This window comes from Panthera tigris, chromosome E3 (assembly GCF_018350195.1).
Source record: "Panthera tigris isolate Pti1 chromosome E3, P.tigris_Pti1_mat1.1, whole genome shotgun sequence".
In the NCBI taxonomy this organism is placed as follows: domain Eukaryota; kingdom Metazoa; phylum Chordata; class Mammalia; order Carnivora; family Felidae; genus Panthera; species Panthera tigris.
The window spans coordinates 18,226,329-18,244,258 of NC_056675.1; the positions used below are offsets into that span (position 1 = coordinate 18,226,329).

The window sequence follows — 17,930 nt, forward strand, 5'->3', positions numbered from 1 at the left end:
AGGTTTCTTGAGCTGTTAAAGGCCCTGGTTATAACCAGGGATCTTAGTGAGTCCTGCCACTTCCTGAATTTCCCTCTGGGCCCTTTGCTGTCTGAGCTCCCTTCTGGAGGGAAAAAAATAACCTTGACTTTTGTGATCTCTCTGGACCTACTGAATTCCTGTAGTGATGTGCATAGAACTGACTTAACCTAGGACTTTTTAGGAGTTTAAGAACTTGGTCATTTCCTTCAGTGCACATTTGCATCTATTGCCTACATACAAAACCAACCCCACTCCCAGTGCCTCTCTAAACTTTGGCCTCACTTCTGTGCCTAGCCTCACTCAATTCTCTGAAACAAAGTCTTAAAGCAAATAAAAATTGAAGGTCAACAGAAGATAGCAAAAAGGAGTTTTCAAAAGGGAGCAGCATGTGCAAAGCCTCAGACACCAAGTATGCTCACAGACCAGTCACTTCCCCAAATTCCAGTGGTGGGGGGTGGGCTTTTTATACTAACAGTGAATTCCAGAACGTGTGATAGGTGGAGATACTAGAACCGATTCCTTAAAAAAAAAAAATAAATAAAATAAAATAAAACTTGCAGGCAACAGGAAGCAACTGAGGGGTGTCGGGGGGTACTGTTCTGGAATCGGGGAGGTCATTTTGACCGAGGCCCAGACTCGGTGTGGGCAAGGTGGACTCCTTTCTGCCTCTAACTTCGGAGGTCCTCTACGGCAGAGATTTCTCTGGGGCCATGGAAAGAGATTTGGACAGGATTCTTCCAGCCACTGAACAAATGTTTAGGTATGCCTACTGTGCCAGGCCTCGTTCTAAGCACCAGGGCTGCAAGGGTGACCCTCAGGGATGGGTAGGCCGACTCAAACAGGTAAATAAAAGCGTGTCACAAAATTACACGGCGGCCCCGCGGCTCAGCTTGCTTCCCTAACGGAGATGGGAGTGGGGCGGACTGAGGCGTCCATCAGCTCGCAAGAGGCGGGTCCGCCGGGCCCCCGGTGACCTCCGCCCGCACGCTGCCCACATCCGCTTCCTTCGGCTCATCCCCGCTCCTCTGCTCCGAGAGGTGGGGGCAAGGGCGCGGCGCGCGAGGGGGAAGGTGTGTATGACGCCACATCCGGCGCGCGGCGGAACTGATCTCCCTTTGCTTCCGCGGCGGGGCCGGAAGTAGAAGCGGCGGTGGCGGCGGCCCAAAGCGGAGGGAAGGAGGAAGGCAGGCAGGGAGTCCGGGAGCCGGAGCCGGAGTCGCGGCGGCGGTAATAGGCTGAGACCCCTCTAGGCCACCGTCCCGAGCGCGGGATCGCGGGGTTCGGCGGGAGTTAGCGGGGAACGGCCAGGGCCGTGGGACGCTGGGGGTCCCGGGGCCGATGTGAGGGGAGGCGGGGGTGGGGGGGGGCCGGGCAAGCTCCAGAATTTAGTTGCCTCCCCACCCACACCCTCCCACCCCCGCTCCCCCTACGGACGCTCTGATCCACGGACTCGTCTTCTCGTTCCTCAGGAGACCCCTGTGCGGTGCGGAGGGGGCGGCGGCCCCGGCTCTGACCCGCGCCGGGGGCGGGTGGTGGGCCATGGCGGAGATCAGCGACCTGGACCGGCAGATCGAGCAACTGCGGCGCTGCGAGCTCATCAAAGAGAGCGAAGTCAAGGCCCTGTGCGCTAAGGCCAGGTGAGCCTGGTGGTCCCTCTGCCCAAGGGGGTTCCGGTCTAGGGCAAAGCCAGTGAGAACTTGGGGCCTGGATCATCCTGGCATCTTTCCCAGAGAGGAGCAGAATAGGGCCACTTCCCTCGAGCAACCAGCCTGTTGGGAGAAGACAGACCTGGATAAAGACACCGAAAGTATGAAGTGACGCGTTTTCAGTGGCGTTAGAGAGTCATAAGATACTTAGGAAGCTCATGGAAACAACTTTACCTGCGGGAGGAACAGAGGTTTCTTGGAGGAGCTGAACTCTGGGGATAAGCCCAACCCTTGAGTTCTGTGGGAAGTAGGATGATGTAGTGGTTAGGAGCTCAGGCTTTGGAATGTGATGGTTCTAGGTTGGGAGGTGAGCTCTGCCACTTACTGGCTGTGTTGGTGATCTTGAGGTCCCCAGTCTACAAATGAAGAAACTGTCAGGGACCTCACCACCCCACGCACCAACTTATTGACTCGTCACAGCCATCTTAGCATTGAGGCTTAGCATAGTTCCTGGGTACAATGTAAGTGCTCACTGATCCTTAGGTGTTACTGTTGTTACCGTGTAGGAAGAGGGCATTGCTGATAGGGACTGAAGTCATCAGGGAAGGCTTCTAAGAGAAGGTGGCCTGGAAGGATGAAAATCATTTGGCTGGCTGATGGGAGCAGGGCCAGGGAGGAAGGACATTCGTACTAGGATGAGGGCAGGAGTGGAGGCCCCGAGATGTGTGGGCACCAGCAAGGAGACCACTTAAACCTGCCTCCCCTAAGGTACTGTTTGAAGCTTGCACCGTGCCGGAGAATTGTAGGGAAAGAGCCAGGAGAACCACCGTATGTTTGTTGAACAGCAGGCCCACGGTTCCACAACAGGCCTTGTACTGGCAAGGAACTTCCGTCTTCCTCACAGCAGTTTTGTGAGGTCAGGACTATTTGCTCCATTTAACGTGACTCCTGGAGGCCTGATGACTGAGGTCACCCAGAGAGAACGTGGCGGAGCTAGGTTCTGAACTTGTGGCTCTCAGACTCTTGCTTGGTTTTACTTCACACAGACAGACTCATAGCAGCGAGATGAGGCCTGTTTGGTGAACAGGCAAGGCCCTTTTTTGTCTGTGACTGTGTTTGCCGTTTGAAGAAAATTTCCCTGACTGGACGAGCCCCAAGATGTTTTTAGTCATCCCTGTTCTCTCTGTCTTGAGTGGCATTTTTAGGAACTTAAACCAACTGTTGCCTGGCACTGTTCTTTTTCCTGTTAGACTCATCTTGCCCAGAGGGCCTGAATTGATTCGGTGGTGAGGATAGCTAATGCTCGAATAGCACGGTGGAGTTTTCAGAATAACAGAGAGGTAATTTATTCCGTCTCCATTGCTCTTGGCAGCAGCCCTGTGGCTTCGTCAGGTCAAGCGTGAGTGTTTCGCAGAAGAGGAAACTGAGTCTCTGAAAAGATAATGTCTTGCCTGAAGTTTCACAGCTCGTTGGAGGGGAGGTTCATTTTGGATCCAGATCTTTCACTGTACTCCATGCTCATTGACAGCCAAGCAGAGACACTTAAACTGTGTACAAAGCACTGGGGAGCTATAGAGGACTGAGGAGTGGGAGAGTCCCATCCAGCTGAAACTGAGAAGGGGCTGGGAGGTACTGGGCTGAGGCCCAAGTTGGCCAGTATTATCTTGGGCCCATTCTGAAGGGGGAACAACTCTTGCACCTGGCCATGGCCTCCTGGAGACCCACCAGGGGCCCAGCCAAGGCTGAAAGTGTCAGGAACCTCCCCTTGCTCACAGGGTACATAGTCTCAAACTCTTGGAACTAGAGAGGCGTGAAGTGTGTGGACTGAACTCAGTCCTACTAAAAATACCAGTACAGGAAAAGAGAAGAGGGTTTGAATCCGGTGCTTTTCAATACGAGTCCCAGCTTCATCACCTATAAACAATGTAATCCTGGTCAAGTCTCTCCATCTCTCCAAGTCTTTGAAGTCCTTACGGAGCTCAGATGAGATTCTGCATCTGTAGGGACAGGGGCTGGCACTTTGGCAGGCTTTTTCTAAAGGTAGCATTCGATGTGGAAGTAAAGGTGGGCGGGTGTGACCCCTGAGAGGGCGGATGATGTGCTGTGAGTGACAGAGCTGGGCTTGGAGGCTGGGCCCGGAATCTGTGGATGAGGCCGGCACAGATTCATAGGAGATTGGGCTCCTGAGTTCAGTTCATTCACTCTCCAGCTTCGTGACCGTGATCCTGCCCCCCTTTTTTCTCTAAGCCTTGGTTTTTCTGTCGAGGAGGAAAAGAACCTCCCTGAGTCCATTGGGGAGGTCATCATAAGCAGTTGATGTGGAACAGTGTTTCACGCCAGATGCGTTCCTAGCGGGAGGGCCTGGTTGTTGGATGGCCGCTCGATCACTGCCGGTGCCTTCCCCCGAACGTCCCCCCATTCCCAGAAAGCCAAGCAAGCGCACTTCCCTCGAGCCACCTTTTTCATAGAGAGCATCTTCAGGGCCATAGGTGAAAGCATCCGTTCTCGGAGCTCAGGGAGCTGCTTGTCTCCTAGGAGGAGGCTGGCAGAAAAAGGCCAGTGCCTGGGCGCCCCCCACACCAGAGTAACTAGGTGGCAGCGCCAGGCTGCCTGAATTAAATCCCACCTGTATGACCGTGGCCAGTTTATTCGCCTGAGCAGCGGGTGTCATCACAGTGCCCGCCTTGGGGGGTGGCCGTTGGGTTTGTGTCATCGACACCAAGCTCTTACTACAGTCCTGGGGTGTGGCGTGAACTGGAGTGGTCACCGCTGCCGTCATCACCAAGGGCGAAATCTGGAAACGTGGCACCGCTTACTTCGCTGTGTGTGTGTAGCTGACAGAGTGGTTTCACGTCACGCGCTCTTGAGTAGTAGTAGACTCCACTGCAGGGAGGAACGAAAGAACAAAGTTGTCACTCCCTCTAAATAAGGCAAAAGCGCATCGCTTTGATGGTGTGTTTGATCACTGGGTGCCTTCGGACCGTGTGGGGAAAGCCTCCGTGCCGGGCGGAGAGGAGGCTCAGCCGGGGGCACGGTCTCGGAGCGCTCCAGGCCAAGGGAGCAGCGTGAGCAGAGAGCTCTGTGTGGCGAGCGGGTCTGTTCTCTGGAACGAGCACTGGATGTGGGAAAGAGGGCAACAGGGAGGGTCAGGGCTTGAAAGGCCACTGTCTCCTTGGAAAGGCTTTGAATGCCGCAGCAAGAGTTTGGGCTCTGGCCTCTTGGCCTTGGGGAGGCCTGCGGTCAGCCCATCCTGGGGATGTTATTGCACACCTCACTCCTTCCCCCTAGAGGTTCAAGGCCCACCTCAGATCCTCCCTTCCAAAAGATGGGGAACTGGGCTGGGCTGAGCTGGGCTGGCCTGGCCGTGGTGACCCTGGTCTTCTCCCGTCCCCAGAGAGATCTTGGTAGAGGAGAGCAACGTACAGAGGGTGGACTCGCCAGTCACAGTGAGTACCGCGTGTCCTTCCAGAGCCTAGGCACATGGCCGTTCCCCTTAATCTTGTGGGCTACAGAGGTCTGCCCCTCATCCCTGAGAGCCCGGAAAGTCCCGTGTATCCCTCTCCCATCTTCAAGGGAGCCTTGCTATATGAAATGGATGTTACGGGAAGGGTCTTTTGAGCTGATGGGGGGATACTCTTGGTCAGGGCAGAAGGACTCTGAATCTGGTGAGTGATTCTACCCCACACATTTCTGTGTATTCCGTGTCATTAGTAGCTTTATTCCGGGTTCCTTGAGGGAAACACGGAGAGGAGGGGGCCAGGTCCTCCAGAAGCTACAGGCCTGGCTTGAGAGACCCTAGTTTTAGCTCTTGCCCACAGAACAGCTGGCACTCAGTGCGGGATGGGGGGCGATGCCAGAGCAGACAAAGTCTGGGTAGGACAGTAGATTGGTGGCCCTGAGAAGTTGGGGTTTAGCCGGGAGCGATAAGGAGCTACTAACGCGCCGGGTGTTCCGAAGGCCAGCCCCTGGAGGCGAAGGCTCTCCGGCTGTGCGAGTTCCCACCCAGCTCTCCTCACTTCCTAGGTATGCGGCGACATCCACGGGCAATTCTATGACCTCAAGGAGCTGTTCAGAGTGAGTGTGGGGAGACTCTGGGACAGGTGACCTGGGGGGTGACTGGAAGACGCCTTTAATTTTAAGAGTGGAAGCTTTGACTTGGGTGAGCGAGAGGCCTCCTGTTTGGTGGGCCCTCCGTGAAAGAAGGGCCTCAACTTGACCGGCACATGGGCTGCCGCAGCGGGGGACAGGCGAGGATCGAGCAAACCCTTCTCCCCCCACTCCTCCCTCCCCAGGTGGGTGGCGACGTCCCTGAGACCAACTACCTCTTCATGGGGGACTTTGTGGATCGTGGTTTCTACAGCGTCGAAACGTTCCTCCTGCTGCTGGCACTTAAGGTGGGAACCCGGGCTTCCGGTGCCCACACCCGGGCCGCCTCCGGCCTGACCTGTCTGTGTCCTTCCTGCCCTCGTCTCCTTCTCCATCCACCCCCAGCTCTGAGCCGTCCTGCTGGTGTTCAGCTTGCCCGGGGATGGGCAGAGCAGCTTTCCTTGGCTCGGGGGCATCTGATGGGGTTCCTGGAGGAGAAGGCGGAGCTGCGGCATTGGAGGGGAGGGAATGGAGGCTCCCCGTGCTCGGAAAGTGGCAGGGTGTTGAGTTCACCTGGGTGCGGTATCCGTTGGTAGGCCAGATGACAGAGCACCTGAGGGTCTCGGTAAGGACTTAGTGGTGAAAGGGGAACCGATAGGTTGTAGTTGATGGGGAGGGGTCAGCCTCAAATCCCCTGGAGGAGGGACCGGGGCCTGCGAGGTTGGCAAGAGATGGCATGACTCTGGGCTGGGGTAGTGATGAGGCGACAGGGTGGGCAAGTATGAGGAGATCTGGGAAGGGCCGGTGGGGCTGTGAGGGAGGGACAGAGCCCAGCCCCCAGCCCTGGATCGGTGGCCCCCTCCAGGTTCGCTATCCTGACCGAATCACCCTGATCCGGGGCAACCACGAAAGCCGCCAGATCACCCAGGTCTACGGCTTCTACGACGAGTGTCTGCGCAAATATGGCTCGGTGACCGTGTGGCGCTACTGCACTGAGATCTTTGACTACCTCAGCCTGTCGGCCATCATCGATGGCAAGGTGGGCCGGCTACCGGGTCCCGCGGGGATCGGACTCGCGGGGGAAGAGGCGCTGGGCTCAGCCGGCCTTGACTCCTTTCTTGTCCCCCTGTAGATCTTCTGCGTGCATGGGGGCCTCTCCCCCTCTATCCAGACCCTGGACCAGATCCGGACGATTGACCGAAAGCAAGAAGTGCCCCATGACGGGCCCATGTGTGACCTGCTCTGGTCTGACCCTGAAGGTGAGGGCAGGCAGGCAGGGCAGGGTGGCTCTACCCTTAGTGTGGCAGGAGACTGAGGGGGTCTTGTAGCTAAAGCAAGCGCCTTGAAGAGACAGGCCAGGCGGGCTTAGGGAAGAGCAGAGCGGAGCTGGTCTTCACTGGCGTCTGCACTTGGCCGGCTTGCCCCCTGGCACCCTCAAAGAGGAGGAGGAGTGTGGGCAGCTGGTGCTCGTGAGCTCGGAGAGGGGATGGGTGTGTATTTCATCGCTCAGAGGCCTGTTTGGGACAAAATCATTGGCCCCCTGAACCTGAAGGGGCTTCTGCAGAGTTCACACTCCGAGAACGACGGCCCCACGAACGTCCCTCATTTTGTGGGGCTCCCCAGCTGGTACAGAGCAGAGCCAAGACTGAACGCCGAGTCTCCCAAGTACCAGTCCAGAGCTCCTGCTGTAACACGCACAGCCTCCGCCCCCTCACTGCCGTGCCCGCCTGCCTGGCCACTGCTCCCAGGGCGGCCAGGACAGCCCTTGTTGTCACCTGCTGGACCAATGTGGTCATTATAAGTGTCTTCTCTCGCTTTTGTGTGCACCTGTTTGGCCTGTAAGTCACATGGTCACTCTGGTTGTGGGGTAGCTCCAACCGTCAGAAAATTCTTTCTCCTTTGGAGCTGATTTTCTCCAGCATTTGCTGTCCTGTCTCCAGGATCCCCCAGAACACAGGCCGTGTGCTCTGGCCCCATGGGGCTTGATTGAGAGAGGGGGACAGGATGGTCTCTTTCGAAGGGCGGTGGGCACCAGAGAAACCTCGAGGACACCCTCTCCCCCCATCCCTACCTTCCTTTGCCTCAGACACGACAGGCTGGGGCGTGAGCCCCCGTGGGGCTGGCTACCTGTTTGGCAGTGACGTGGTGGCCCAGTTTAATGCAGCCAACGACATTGACATGATCTGTCGCGCCCACCAACTGGTGATGGAAGGTTATAAGTGGCACTTCAATGAGACTGTGCTCACTGTGTGGTCGGCTCCCAACTACTGCTACCGGTGAGCTGCCTGGGCCAGGAGGAGGGGGTGGGGGTGGGGCCCCGGGGCCCCGGCTGAGCCACTCCTCTCACACCACTGCCCTCCGCTTCTAGCTGTGGGAATGTGGCAGCCATCTTGGAGCTAGATGAGCATCTCCAGAAAGATTTCATCATCTTCGAGGCTGCGCCCCAAGAGACCCGGGGCATCCCCTCCAAGAAACCCGTGGCCGATTACTTCCTGTGATCCCTCCAGCCCCTCTGGCCCTCGGACCACTGTGACTCTGCCCTCTTCTCCAGACGGAGGCCGGGTGTTGGGGGGCTGTCTCGGCTCTGCTCTCCCCCCAGAGAGGGCACTTCGAGGGTGAGGACTTTCTCTGGAGACGCTTGGAGCTTCCGCTCCACGCTTCTCTCCTTTCTCCCCACTTGAACCATGATGTTTCCAATAATTTTTTGTTTTTCTTTTTTCCTTTTTTTTTTGTTTGTTTTTAGATAAAAAAATTTTGAGAGAAAGAAAAATTCTAATAAAAGGAGAAAAATGGTCTTTGGGTTTGTGTCAGACTCGATTGGTATTGAGCAGCGATGCCGGCCTTGGGGCCTGGGGCAGACCTGAGGACCTTGACTGCCCCAGAGCCTCCTGGTCTGCATCCAGTGACAGTGACTTCCGGGAAGGCTTCCGCCATGCCAGGCAGAGGGCTGGGTTCTCAGAAGCAGCCTTATTTAATTCTCAAAACAGTGAGGGTCAGGACATTCACGTTTCCCCACTTCCCTGAAGAGGAAACAGCACCAAAGCCGGTTGATTTACATGCACGAGGTCATGCAGCCGGAAACTGGCAAGTGTAAATTGGGGCTCGGGTCTCCCCACAAAACCTTTGCTCACCCAGCCCTGCCCAGGGCTAAACACCATTAGCCAATGTTTCCAGAGCACTGAGGTCTTTTGAGTTTTATTAACAAAAATACTCCGGTCCTGAGAACAAACTGGTGTGGGTTGTCCTGGGGCGAGGGGGTAGAACTTGCAGAGCCCAAGGCTGAGGCCCAGGAGGAGGGGGTGCTGGGCAGTGGCCCCATTTGGCCAGGCAGAGCCTCCCTCCATTCACACCGAGGTGAGAGCCTGGAAGGGGAAGCTGGCCCCAGCTGGACTCCCAGCAGCTTAGCCAGAGCTTTGAAGCCAGGGTGGGTGGGAGTGAAATCAAAGTGTGAAGTGGGGTGGGGGAGGCCCCCCCGGGCCGCCATTTGGTGTGGGGGATGGGGCCAGTGGAAGTGATGGGGCTGCAGGCCTGGGGGAAGGGCGGCGGAGGTCTGGGACCGAGGACAGGGAGGGAGGCAGAGGGGCCCAGCAAGAGCTCAGTACATAGGTTTGGAGCCCACGTCCAGGTAAGCCCCAGGGCCGGGGTAGGGAAGGGGGAAGGGCCCCCCCTGGAGGAAGTGCGAGGCGAAGGGGGCTGGGGGTGCAGCTGCTGGGTATCCTGAGCCCCCGGGCCCAGGCTGCAGCTCCAGGAATGCGGCCGAGTAGGGGGCCGGGCGCCCAGAGTCCGCAGCCTCAGGGAAGCTGGGGTTCCTGAAGTAAAGAGGAGGTGTCAGGACAGGACGCAGGGCTCCCCGACCTGAAACAGCCCAACTCTGCGCCCTCGTCCCACTCGCCTGGTTGGAAGGTGACTGGGAGCCCCGTGGAAAGCGGCAGGGTGCAGAAGGTAGGCTTCGGCACTGGAGCCGCCACACGGAGGAGCCGGGGCCTGGGCCGCTTCGCGGGGGGCTGGGACCTGCTCGGGATCTGACTCACGGACGTCCCCCCCCAGTGTGGAATCACAGGGGCCCCCCGGTGCATCTGGGGAAGACAGAAGAGAGGTCGGGCTGAGGAGGAACAGCATCTGAGGACTGGCCCCCATCACCATTGAGACTACGCTCACCTCCACTCCCATAGGCCTCTGTGGCCACTGGCTCTGGGCCCCTCAGTTTCCTCTTCACACGGGCATCTCGCTCCCTAGAGGACAGTGACAATGATGATGATGATGATGATGATAGTGATGATGATGATGATGGTGGTAATAATGGCACTTACCAGGTGCCAGGCCTTTCACCCTCCCAGGGACCTTGTTAGGGAAGTGCCATTATTATACCCATTTTACAGATGAAGGAACTCAAGGCCAGAGAATTAAGGGACTAGAAAGGGCAAAGTATCTTCCACTTAAACCTTTCCAGTGGTTTCCTATTGCCTCCATTGCATTTGGGAAACTCCTTCCCAAGCTAGAAGGCCAGGACGTGGGCTGAGGCCACCTCCCCATCACCGGCTGCCTGGCAGCCATCCTCTGGAATCCTCTCGTCTGCCCCTGCTCACCTGTTCACCTCATCCCTGGCTCAGTTCACGCTCTCGTCTCACTTCCTCAAGGAAGTCCTCTGACTTCCCACGGCACTACACCACCACCCTCATAGCATCTGTCAACTGTTCTGCTGTGTGTTTGTTAGGGTGACCCTTTGATTAACGGCTGTCTCTTCTGCCTGACTGTACACCCCTTGAGGGCAAGGAACAGCTCGACTGAGAGAGCTCCACTCAGAACAGAAGCCAAAGTCCTAAATAAACCTTCACTGTCCAACAAAGCCTGGCTCCTCTTTGCCTCTCACTTGCCTCTTCGCCTCTTCCACTCCAGCCACACCGCAGGTGTGCTCCTACCTCAGGGCCCTTGCCCATGCTGTTCCCACTTCTTGGCACGCTGTTCCTCAGATATCCACTTCCTTCAGGACTTTTTCCTCCCATACTCCCTTCAGGACCTGGAACAGGCTTCTCATCTAATAAATACCCCACTCCAGTCTTTCCTGTCTTCCTTTCTTTCTTTCCTCTTCAGAACTTATCCCTAACACATTATATTTTACTTATTTCTCGTGTTTACTTGTCTACTCTGCCCACTAGAGTGTCAGTCCCATAAGGGCAGGGGCTTCATTTCTTTTCTTCATGATGGATCTCCAGTGCCTGGAACTGTGCCCGGCACACAGCAGGTGCTAAGACAAGTATCTGTGGGACCATCGAGCGAATAAGTGTTTTTCCTTACTGTTGTGTTCCTGGCTTCCAGCACAGTGCCAGACACACAGTGGGCCGTTTGCTGAAGGAACGAGTGAATGAATGAGCAATGCCCACCTCTTACAGTTTCTGCCATTCTCCCGGAAGCCCTTGGCAAAGGGATTGGCTGCGATCTTCAGTTGTGTGATCTGGGGACACACATTCGGGGTCAGAGCTCCCACGGCCTGGGTGGGGCCCACCACCCCCTCCAGCAGGGTCACTTACCCGCGGGTTCTGATAGGCTGTCACAGAGATGAATGTGGTCTCGGGGAAGCGGAAGGAGGCGACGCCCCCCCAGTGTTGGCTGCAAAGCTGGGCTGCCCGCACCAGGTGTATGCGGGGCTGGTACTTGTGCATGGAGTGCAAGATCAGCTGAGAGGGAAGAAACGAGATGACTCCCCGCCTGGGGTCCCACCCCCAACCCCCAGCCTGTCCCAGCCAGGGCCTCACATGGCCATGGGGGTCCAGCGTGCTGTTGGTGAGCTTGACACGATGGAAAGACACGGGCTGCCGCATCCAGTGGGCACCAGTGGCAGGAGAGTCAGGGTGAATGTAGACGCGGTCAGGCAGGCGGGGCTCGGCCTTGCCACTGGGCTCCCAGCGCCGGCCCTGCCAGCGGTAGCGAGCCCCATCCACTGGAACCACATCCAGGAGAAACAGGTAGCGGGCCTCGGGGTCCAGCCCAGTGACTGATATTCGGCAAGCAGGGAACATGCGCCTGGACAGGGGAGGGGATGGGAGAGGCCTGGCGCGACCCACTGGCCAGGGGTGGGCGCAGCCACCACCGGCGCTCACCCGGTTTCGTCAGAGAAACGTTGAGAGAGGTGGAATTAGAATCCAGAGGGCAGGGTCTTTGAGCCGGAAGTGATGGGACAGACAGGTGATCTGACCAGGGTCACACAGATTAGGAGCAGAGTCAGACTCTGGACTCCTAAACCCTCAAACTCCATCTGCAGAAGCAGTGGTGACACGCTTCTGTCCCTAAAGTCTTGCCAAGAGCCTACTGCTCCCCACTCTGGTCTCCTCACCTAGTCTCCAGCACCACAGTCTACACTGCCGGACACACCTGCTTCAGGAAAACAGTGTCCTGCCTTCAGCGGGACCGAGGACTTACCACGCTCAGGCCCGAGCTCCTGGCTCACAGGCCACACGCCATGCCTCCAGGGCGACCCCAGACCTAGTCACCTACTGACCCTGATCCTGGCCAGATTACTCTGAATGCTGGTCACTGGCTGGCCCTTGACTCCAATCGTAGCCTGAACCCTGGCTCCAGTCACAGACTGACCCCTGATCTGGGCCACATATGAATTTACTGTAACCCAGCCGGACTTTCTGACCCAGGCCCAGACTGACCTAAGACCCTTGCCGTAGGTTGGTCCTTAAACCAGCTACAGATTCCACAGACTGACCCTTGACCTTTGCCACAGAATGACCCCTGATCCTGCCGTAGAGTAACCTGTGACCCAGGCCACAATCACACCCTGAACTTAGGCAGTGCTCTAGACCCTCTAGGAACCCCCAAACCTAGCCCCTTCACCAGGAACTCTGCCTTTCCCAAAAGACCCCCACCAGGAGCACACTGGGCCCTTTGACCCTGGCCCAGCCCCTCACCTCCCAGCTTTGGTGATGATCATCTCTGTTCCCACGGAATTGAACTCTTTCCACAGCTCCCGGTTCTCCAGGCTCAGGCTGACTCCAGGGAGCGAATGAAGGGCGTCTGGGGCTGGGGGGGCCGGCTCAGTGCCCAGGGCTGGGGGCAGCGGGGGCAGGGGTGGGGGAGCGGCCAAGGTGCAGGGAGCAGCCTCAATCCCGGAGAGGAAGCAATCCAATTTGGGAGTGTCCAGATCTGGAGATGGGGGAGGAATGAGAGCCAGCAGAGGGCCACAGCCCCCCACGGCCTCTACACCGGAGCTGGCCCCCATGCTCACCAGGGTAGCGGTAGCCCTCTGCCAGAGCAGGCGGGAAGCTGGAATCTGCTCCCGGCTGGGGGGGCCCAAGGCGGTAGCCTGTCCCCAGGGAGGGGTACAACTCTCGTGGATGGTACATGGAGTAGTCCTGTCTGGCCTCAGGTCACGCTGCCTAGAGTCCCCGGGTGCTGAGAGATGCCCCCTTTATAGCTCACAGCTCAGCCCCTTCCAGACCCAGGATCACAGCCCCTCCCCTATTTGGGGCCCTGGAGTTGGGCTGGGTGGAGACCCCTGGGGCCTGGAAGGGGTCCAAGAGGGGGCCGGATACCTGGGTACCCTCCCCTTCTCTCCCCCCACCCCAGGCTTCATTAGCCCCGACCCCCTGCCCCCTCATTACATAATTAACTCCTCGGCCTGATTGATCCCCGGGGCTCGACAGGGACGCAGTTTGGCGCTTCCGGCCAGCTGGTCCCCGTTCCCACGGGGGGAGCCCCGGCTAGGGATAAGCTACTGAGGGGCGGGGCCTGGACCCTGGGATGGAGTCCATAGAGTCCCGGGGCAGACCTTGGCGCCCCACACTTTTCTAGCAGGTGACCCCCCCCCACCCCCCCACCCCCCCGCCATCCCCCTTCTCTTGGAGGCCAGAGCTTGGAGGGGATGAAGCATGACCTGAGGGAAAGAGCAGGGCTGGAGGGACGCGGCCTGAGCTTATTGTCACGCGGGGCACTGGGGACCTCGAGGACTCCGAGGCCTGAACCCTGTAGTGCTTCCTGCTTCCCATTCTGAAAAACCTCCACCCTCCGCCGAGCCTCCGAGGTGCCGAAGCACCCACCGCTCGACAGCCTCTGACGGCTGGCGCCTGGGTTTCCCAGAAGGTCCCGCGCTGGGGAACCCTCGGAACTACGCTTCCCAGCAGGCGCAGCGCCGAGACTCGGTGCGGAGGAGACGGACGGACGCGGCTGGGGCCGCTGGAAGTTGTAGTGGCGGCGAGAGGGGCGGTGAAGCCGGCTGCGCGGTTGCCTCCCAGGAGAGCTCGCCCCTAGGCGGCGGCAAAACGCTAAAGCTGAGAAGGCGCAGATCAGCCGAGGTCAAGGCCTAGGGAGCCAGAGTGGGCTCGGGAATCTGCACGGACAGTGAGATCGGTCCCGGGTCTCAGATGGCTGAGTCTCCGGAGGGCAGACTCCCAGCTTTGACCGCAGCGCCTACTCCATGCCTTGTGGGGGCCCAGAAAAGAACAGGTCGACGGAGGAAGGAATCTGCATTTGAGTCCCCCTTTCCCGGATTCCACGTGAGCCTGGGGCTGTCTCCACTCCATTGTTTTATTATGTACAAACGCTACAGAACAAGGGGAGCAGACACGCGTGGGGTAAAAGGGGCCCGGTGGGAGAAGTTCACAGGGCAGACGGTGCACTGGGGCCAGGAGAGCAGCACACAGGCCATATCTATAGGGCAGGCGGGGCAGGAAGGGGTTAAAAACGAGATCCAAGCCAGCCAGATCGCAGGGAAGTGCGGGGGTGTCGTCCTCCTTCTGAGCTCCCCCCAAGGTCACAGTGCATGCAATAAAATATATGTACAGGAGCTGGATCCGTCCTCTGCAGGAGCCCTGAGGGTCCAGAGCTCCCTTCCCGTGGAGGGAAGCCAGTGGCGCCCCCTGGCGGTCAGGCCGGGCTCGAGCCACATGCGGCAGGAGCAGGGGTCAGTCCCAGCCGTTGTCTTTGATCATGTGGTTGAGTTCAATGATGTACTTCCCCTCTTTGTACTTCTGGCTGCTCTCGAAGGCCTGTTCCTGAAAAGAGGGGAGAGGACGGCATCTCTGGAGCAAGGGCTTTACCAAAAGGGATCGGGTTGGGGAATAGATATGACTGGCCCCATTTTACATATAAGGAAACTGTCATGCAGAGAAGCCAAACCACCTGCCCACAAGACACACAGCTGGTAAATGACAGAGCCAGGTTTCTCACGAATGGGACAGACAGAGCTCTCTGAATCACCGGTACTTTTTAAGTACTAATGTTGGCTCCAACAGAGAGGATATGGAAGTTTCTAAAAGATCCGGGGATTACAAACTGGTAGCCTGAAGGGCAGTTTTGGCCTACGCAGGTGTTTTATTTGGCCATCAGAGAGTTTAGTAAAAATAACTTTAAAATACTAGGATATAGGCAGGCCATGCTTACTCCAGTTTGCTACAGACCCTCCTCCCCCACTACCCCAGATCTATGGTGCCTCTTTTGCAGACCCACAGTATGCGCTTGGCCCTGCAAACCCTTGAGTTTTTGACATCTGGATTAGGCCATCTCTTTATTTTACAGACGTCCAGAGAGGCCAAGCCACCTGTCCGGGGACACAAAGCACAAATCTGTGGCAAGGCCGGGGTGAACTCACATGAGGGCGGGATGCCTGCCTCTGCTGGGGGCATCCACCTCTCAGAGGCACCAAAACTCCAAGTGAAGCCTGAGGAACCAACCATGTCCCCTACAGTTTCCCAAGAGCATCTTTTTTGCTGCATCCAATCTGATCCCCATGACAATTTTGGGTGCCAGGTGGTGGCTTCATCCTCCACAGCCAGATAAGGAAATGAGACTCAGGTAGTGAAATCAGACCCCGGATAGCAGCTGTGGCCATGAGGGCAGTGAAAAGGAAGCTCATGGACCCAAGTTCCATGTCACTGTGGGGTCTGGGGCAACTTCTCTGAACCTCTGAATGACAATGGAAGCCGGTGGCCGAGGATCTGGAGTTAAAAACAGACAGACAACAAAACACGCAACCAGGATTCTGGTACCTGTTCTGTTCCTTACCCGTGGTGTGACCTTGGGAAAGTTACCTACCATCTCTGGGCCTTCCTTTCTTCTGTAAAGTGGAGATAATTACAGACTCTACCCACAGGATTGTTGTAACAATGAAATGAGATAATATATGCCAAGCACATAACAGTGCGTGGCACGAAAGCATTCAATAAATGGTCATTCTGCTGATCGCCTCATCTCTAAAATGGGACGCATGTGCACGTGAGGGATGGGTGGAGAGAAAAATTCTAAAAGCCCTTGCAAGATGTGACAGAAGAGGACATGGTCAGGGGATGAAAAGACAGTCTGACTTGAGTGAGCTGGGCCTGTACGCTCCGGAAGGTTACCAGATGACTGCTTGTGAGGAGGAGGTGAAGTGAGGTTGAGTCAAAGGCTTGCCTGGGGTCAGGGGTCACGGACTCACATATTTCCAGCCCAAAGTCGTCTTGCAGTTCTCGCAGTGGATGTCAGCCACAGCATGGAGGCCTGTCAGCAGTACCCGTTCCTCGGCTGGCCCGCAGCCCACGTTCACCCTGCAGGGACATGGGGGCAGTCCCAGGGAGGGTCCCGCCATCACAAAGCCCCCCGCTAGCTTGTATCCAACTGTGTCTGTTCTTAGCATCCAAGGGAAGGGCGATCACATCAGCTTCCAACCTGAATCAGGGGACTCTGGGAGTCTCAGCACGATGCCAGGGGGCACAGGTCACAACAGAGGTGAGGGAAAGAAAGAAGGGGGACCAAATACTCACACAGAGTTGAAGAGGTAGGCACGCCCCTGACTGCCCTGGAAGGACTAAAGTGTGGAGGGAGAAAGGAAGGGAGTCAGGGCCATTGGTGGGAGAGCTGCCAGGTAGCCCCTCTCGCCTCCAACTGGGACCTGGTTACCTTGGAGATGAGGTCGTCGTGGTTGGCCAGGTGAGCGCGGCAGTGGGCACAGCTATACCTCCGGTGACAATCATCCAAGTAGGCCTGAAACGTCTTGGGCTTTGAAATACGCACCATGGCGGGGGCCGGGGGCAGTGGCCCCACCCGGGGAGCGGCCCACGGGGAGCAGAGGGAGCCCAGTGCCTGCCGGGGAGGGAGTGGGCTGTCAGGACCAGGGCCACACATACGCAGGCACACCCAGGGCCATGGGGACTCTCTCCATCACACTTGGCTGCTGTCTCCTCTCCCCAGAGGCAGCAGCTTCTCCAGGGGCCGGAACCGGCTCAGTTTTGACTCACTGAGGAGGCCTCAAGTTGCATCACGGGGAAACTGAGGCTTGGAGAAGCCTGAGGTGAGTCACTCATCTAATTCCGGCCTCACCCCTGCGGACCTGGCAGTTGAAGCTGGAGGAAGGGGCTCTGGCGTGGATGAGCTGTCAGTTCTCATTTAGGGGGAGTATGGAGGGGTTAGGAGCTGGAGGGTCCTTAGGACCTCACCTGAACTGCCAAGGGCGGGGCGGGGCGGGGTGGGGGGTTAGCAGCTCCACTTGAGGTACAAGGGAGTTCACCTGGGGAGAGGGTCCCTCACCTGGAAGAGGCAGAGGCCCTCACTGAAGGTGCAGGGTCACCTAGGAGGGGAGGGGCTCTTACGTGGGGCGGGGGGGTGGGGGGCGCAGAGGCCCTGTCTATGCCGAGGGGCTCTTACCTGCATCGCGGAGCCTTACCTGAGACCCCGGGGCTCACCTGGGGCGCGGGGGTGGGGGGCGGGCGCCGGGGGAAGGGGGCAGTCCTCGCTGGCGGGGCGGGGGCTCGGGGCGACGCGCAGCCCTGACGATGCGGGCCTCACCTCGCCTGGGCGCGCGGGGGCCCGGTCCGCCGAGGTGGCCTGGCCTGGGAGTGGGGGGCGCTCCTGGTGGGCGCCGTCCCCCCCGGCCCGGGTTCGCAGCCGCCGCGACTTGTTTACACCGAGACCAGCTGCTGCCGCCGCTGCGGCGGGAGGGGGAGGGGGCCGGCCTCTGGTCCCGGCGGCCGCCGTGGCCAATCGGCGCGGCGCATGCAAATGAGGGGGCGCGTCACACCGCGGCCAGCGCAGGCCTCGGCTGCCCTTCCCCCTGCTCCGGGCTCCGGCCGGCCCGGAAATGCGGCTGCGGCCCGCAAGCCAGCCAGACAACCCCGCGGCCCGGGTCTCGTCGCCCTTCTGGCCTCCCGCGGTCCTTGAAGGGGCGAGGATCTGCGGTGCCAGACCTGGCTCGGGGTTAGG

General features: G+C 58.2%; 3 protein-coding genes across 4 annotated transcripts; 1 reads left to right on the forward strand and 2 right to left on the reverse strand.

The window, feature by feature from the left end:
- The first annotated feature begins 1,192 nt into the window (after positions 1-1,192).
- Positions 1,193-8,476, forward strand: PPP4C (protein phosphatase 4 catalytic subunit). Its single transcript, XM_007093466.3, has 9 exons — positions 1,193-1,248; positions 1,491-1,658; positions 5,062-5,113; positions 5,691-5,741; positions 5,960-6,061; positions 6,619-6,792; positions 6,886-7,012; positions 7,840-8,029; positions 8,122-8,476. Exons 2-9 carry the CDS (start codon positions 1,561-1,563, stop codon positions 8,249-8,251), a joined length of 924 nt encoding a protein of 307 aa, XP_007093528.1. The 5' UTR covers positions 1,193-1,248; positions 1,491-1,560; the 3' UTR covers positions 8,252-8,476.
- A 495-nt stretch (positions 8,477-8,971) lies between these two features.
- On the reverse strand, positions 8,972-13,285 carry TBX6 (T-box transcription factor 6). Its single transcript, XM_007093465.3, has 8 exons — positions 12,985-13,285; positions 12,668-12,902; positions 11,507-11,774; positions 11,282-11,428; positions 11,135-11,205; positions 9,912-9,985; positions 9,646-9,829; positions 8,972-9,562 (listed from the first exon to the last, which is right to left on the reverse strand). The coding sequence occupies exons 1-8, from the start codon at positions 13,100-13,102 to the stop codon at positions 9,349-9,351; spliced, it is 1,311 nt and encodes a 436-aa protein (XP_007093527.2). The 5' UTR covers positions 13,103-13,285; the 3' UTR covers positions 8,972-9,348.
- Positions 13,286-14,264: 979 nt separating this feature from the next.
- Positions 14,265-17,452, reverse strand: YPEL3 (yippee like 3). Of its 2 annotated transcripts, XM_042972124.1 has the most exons (5): positions 17,395-17,452; positions 16,632-16,814; positions 16,496-16,539; positions 16,171-16,279; positions 14,265-14,749 (listed from the first exon to the last, which is right to left on the reverse strand). In XM_042972124.1, exons 2-5 carry the CDS (start codon positions 16,746-16,748, stop codon positions 14,660-14,662), a joined length of 360 nt encoding a protein of 119 aa, XP_042828058.1. In that variant the 5' UTR covers positions 16,749-16,814; positions 17,395-17,452; the 3' UTR covers positions 14,265-14,659. The 2 variants fall into 2 exon arrangements, with proteins under 2 accessions (XP_042828058.1, XP_007093526.2); XM_007093464.3 differs by lacking the exon at positions 17,395-17,452 and having other exon boundaries at positions 16,632-17,319.
- Positions 17,453-17,930: the final 478 nt, after the last annotated feature.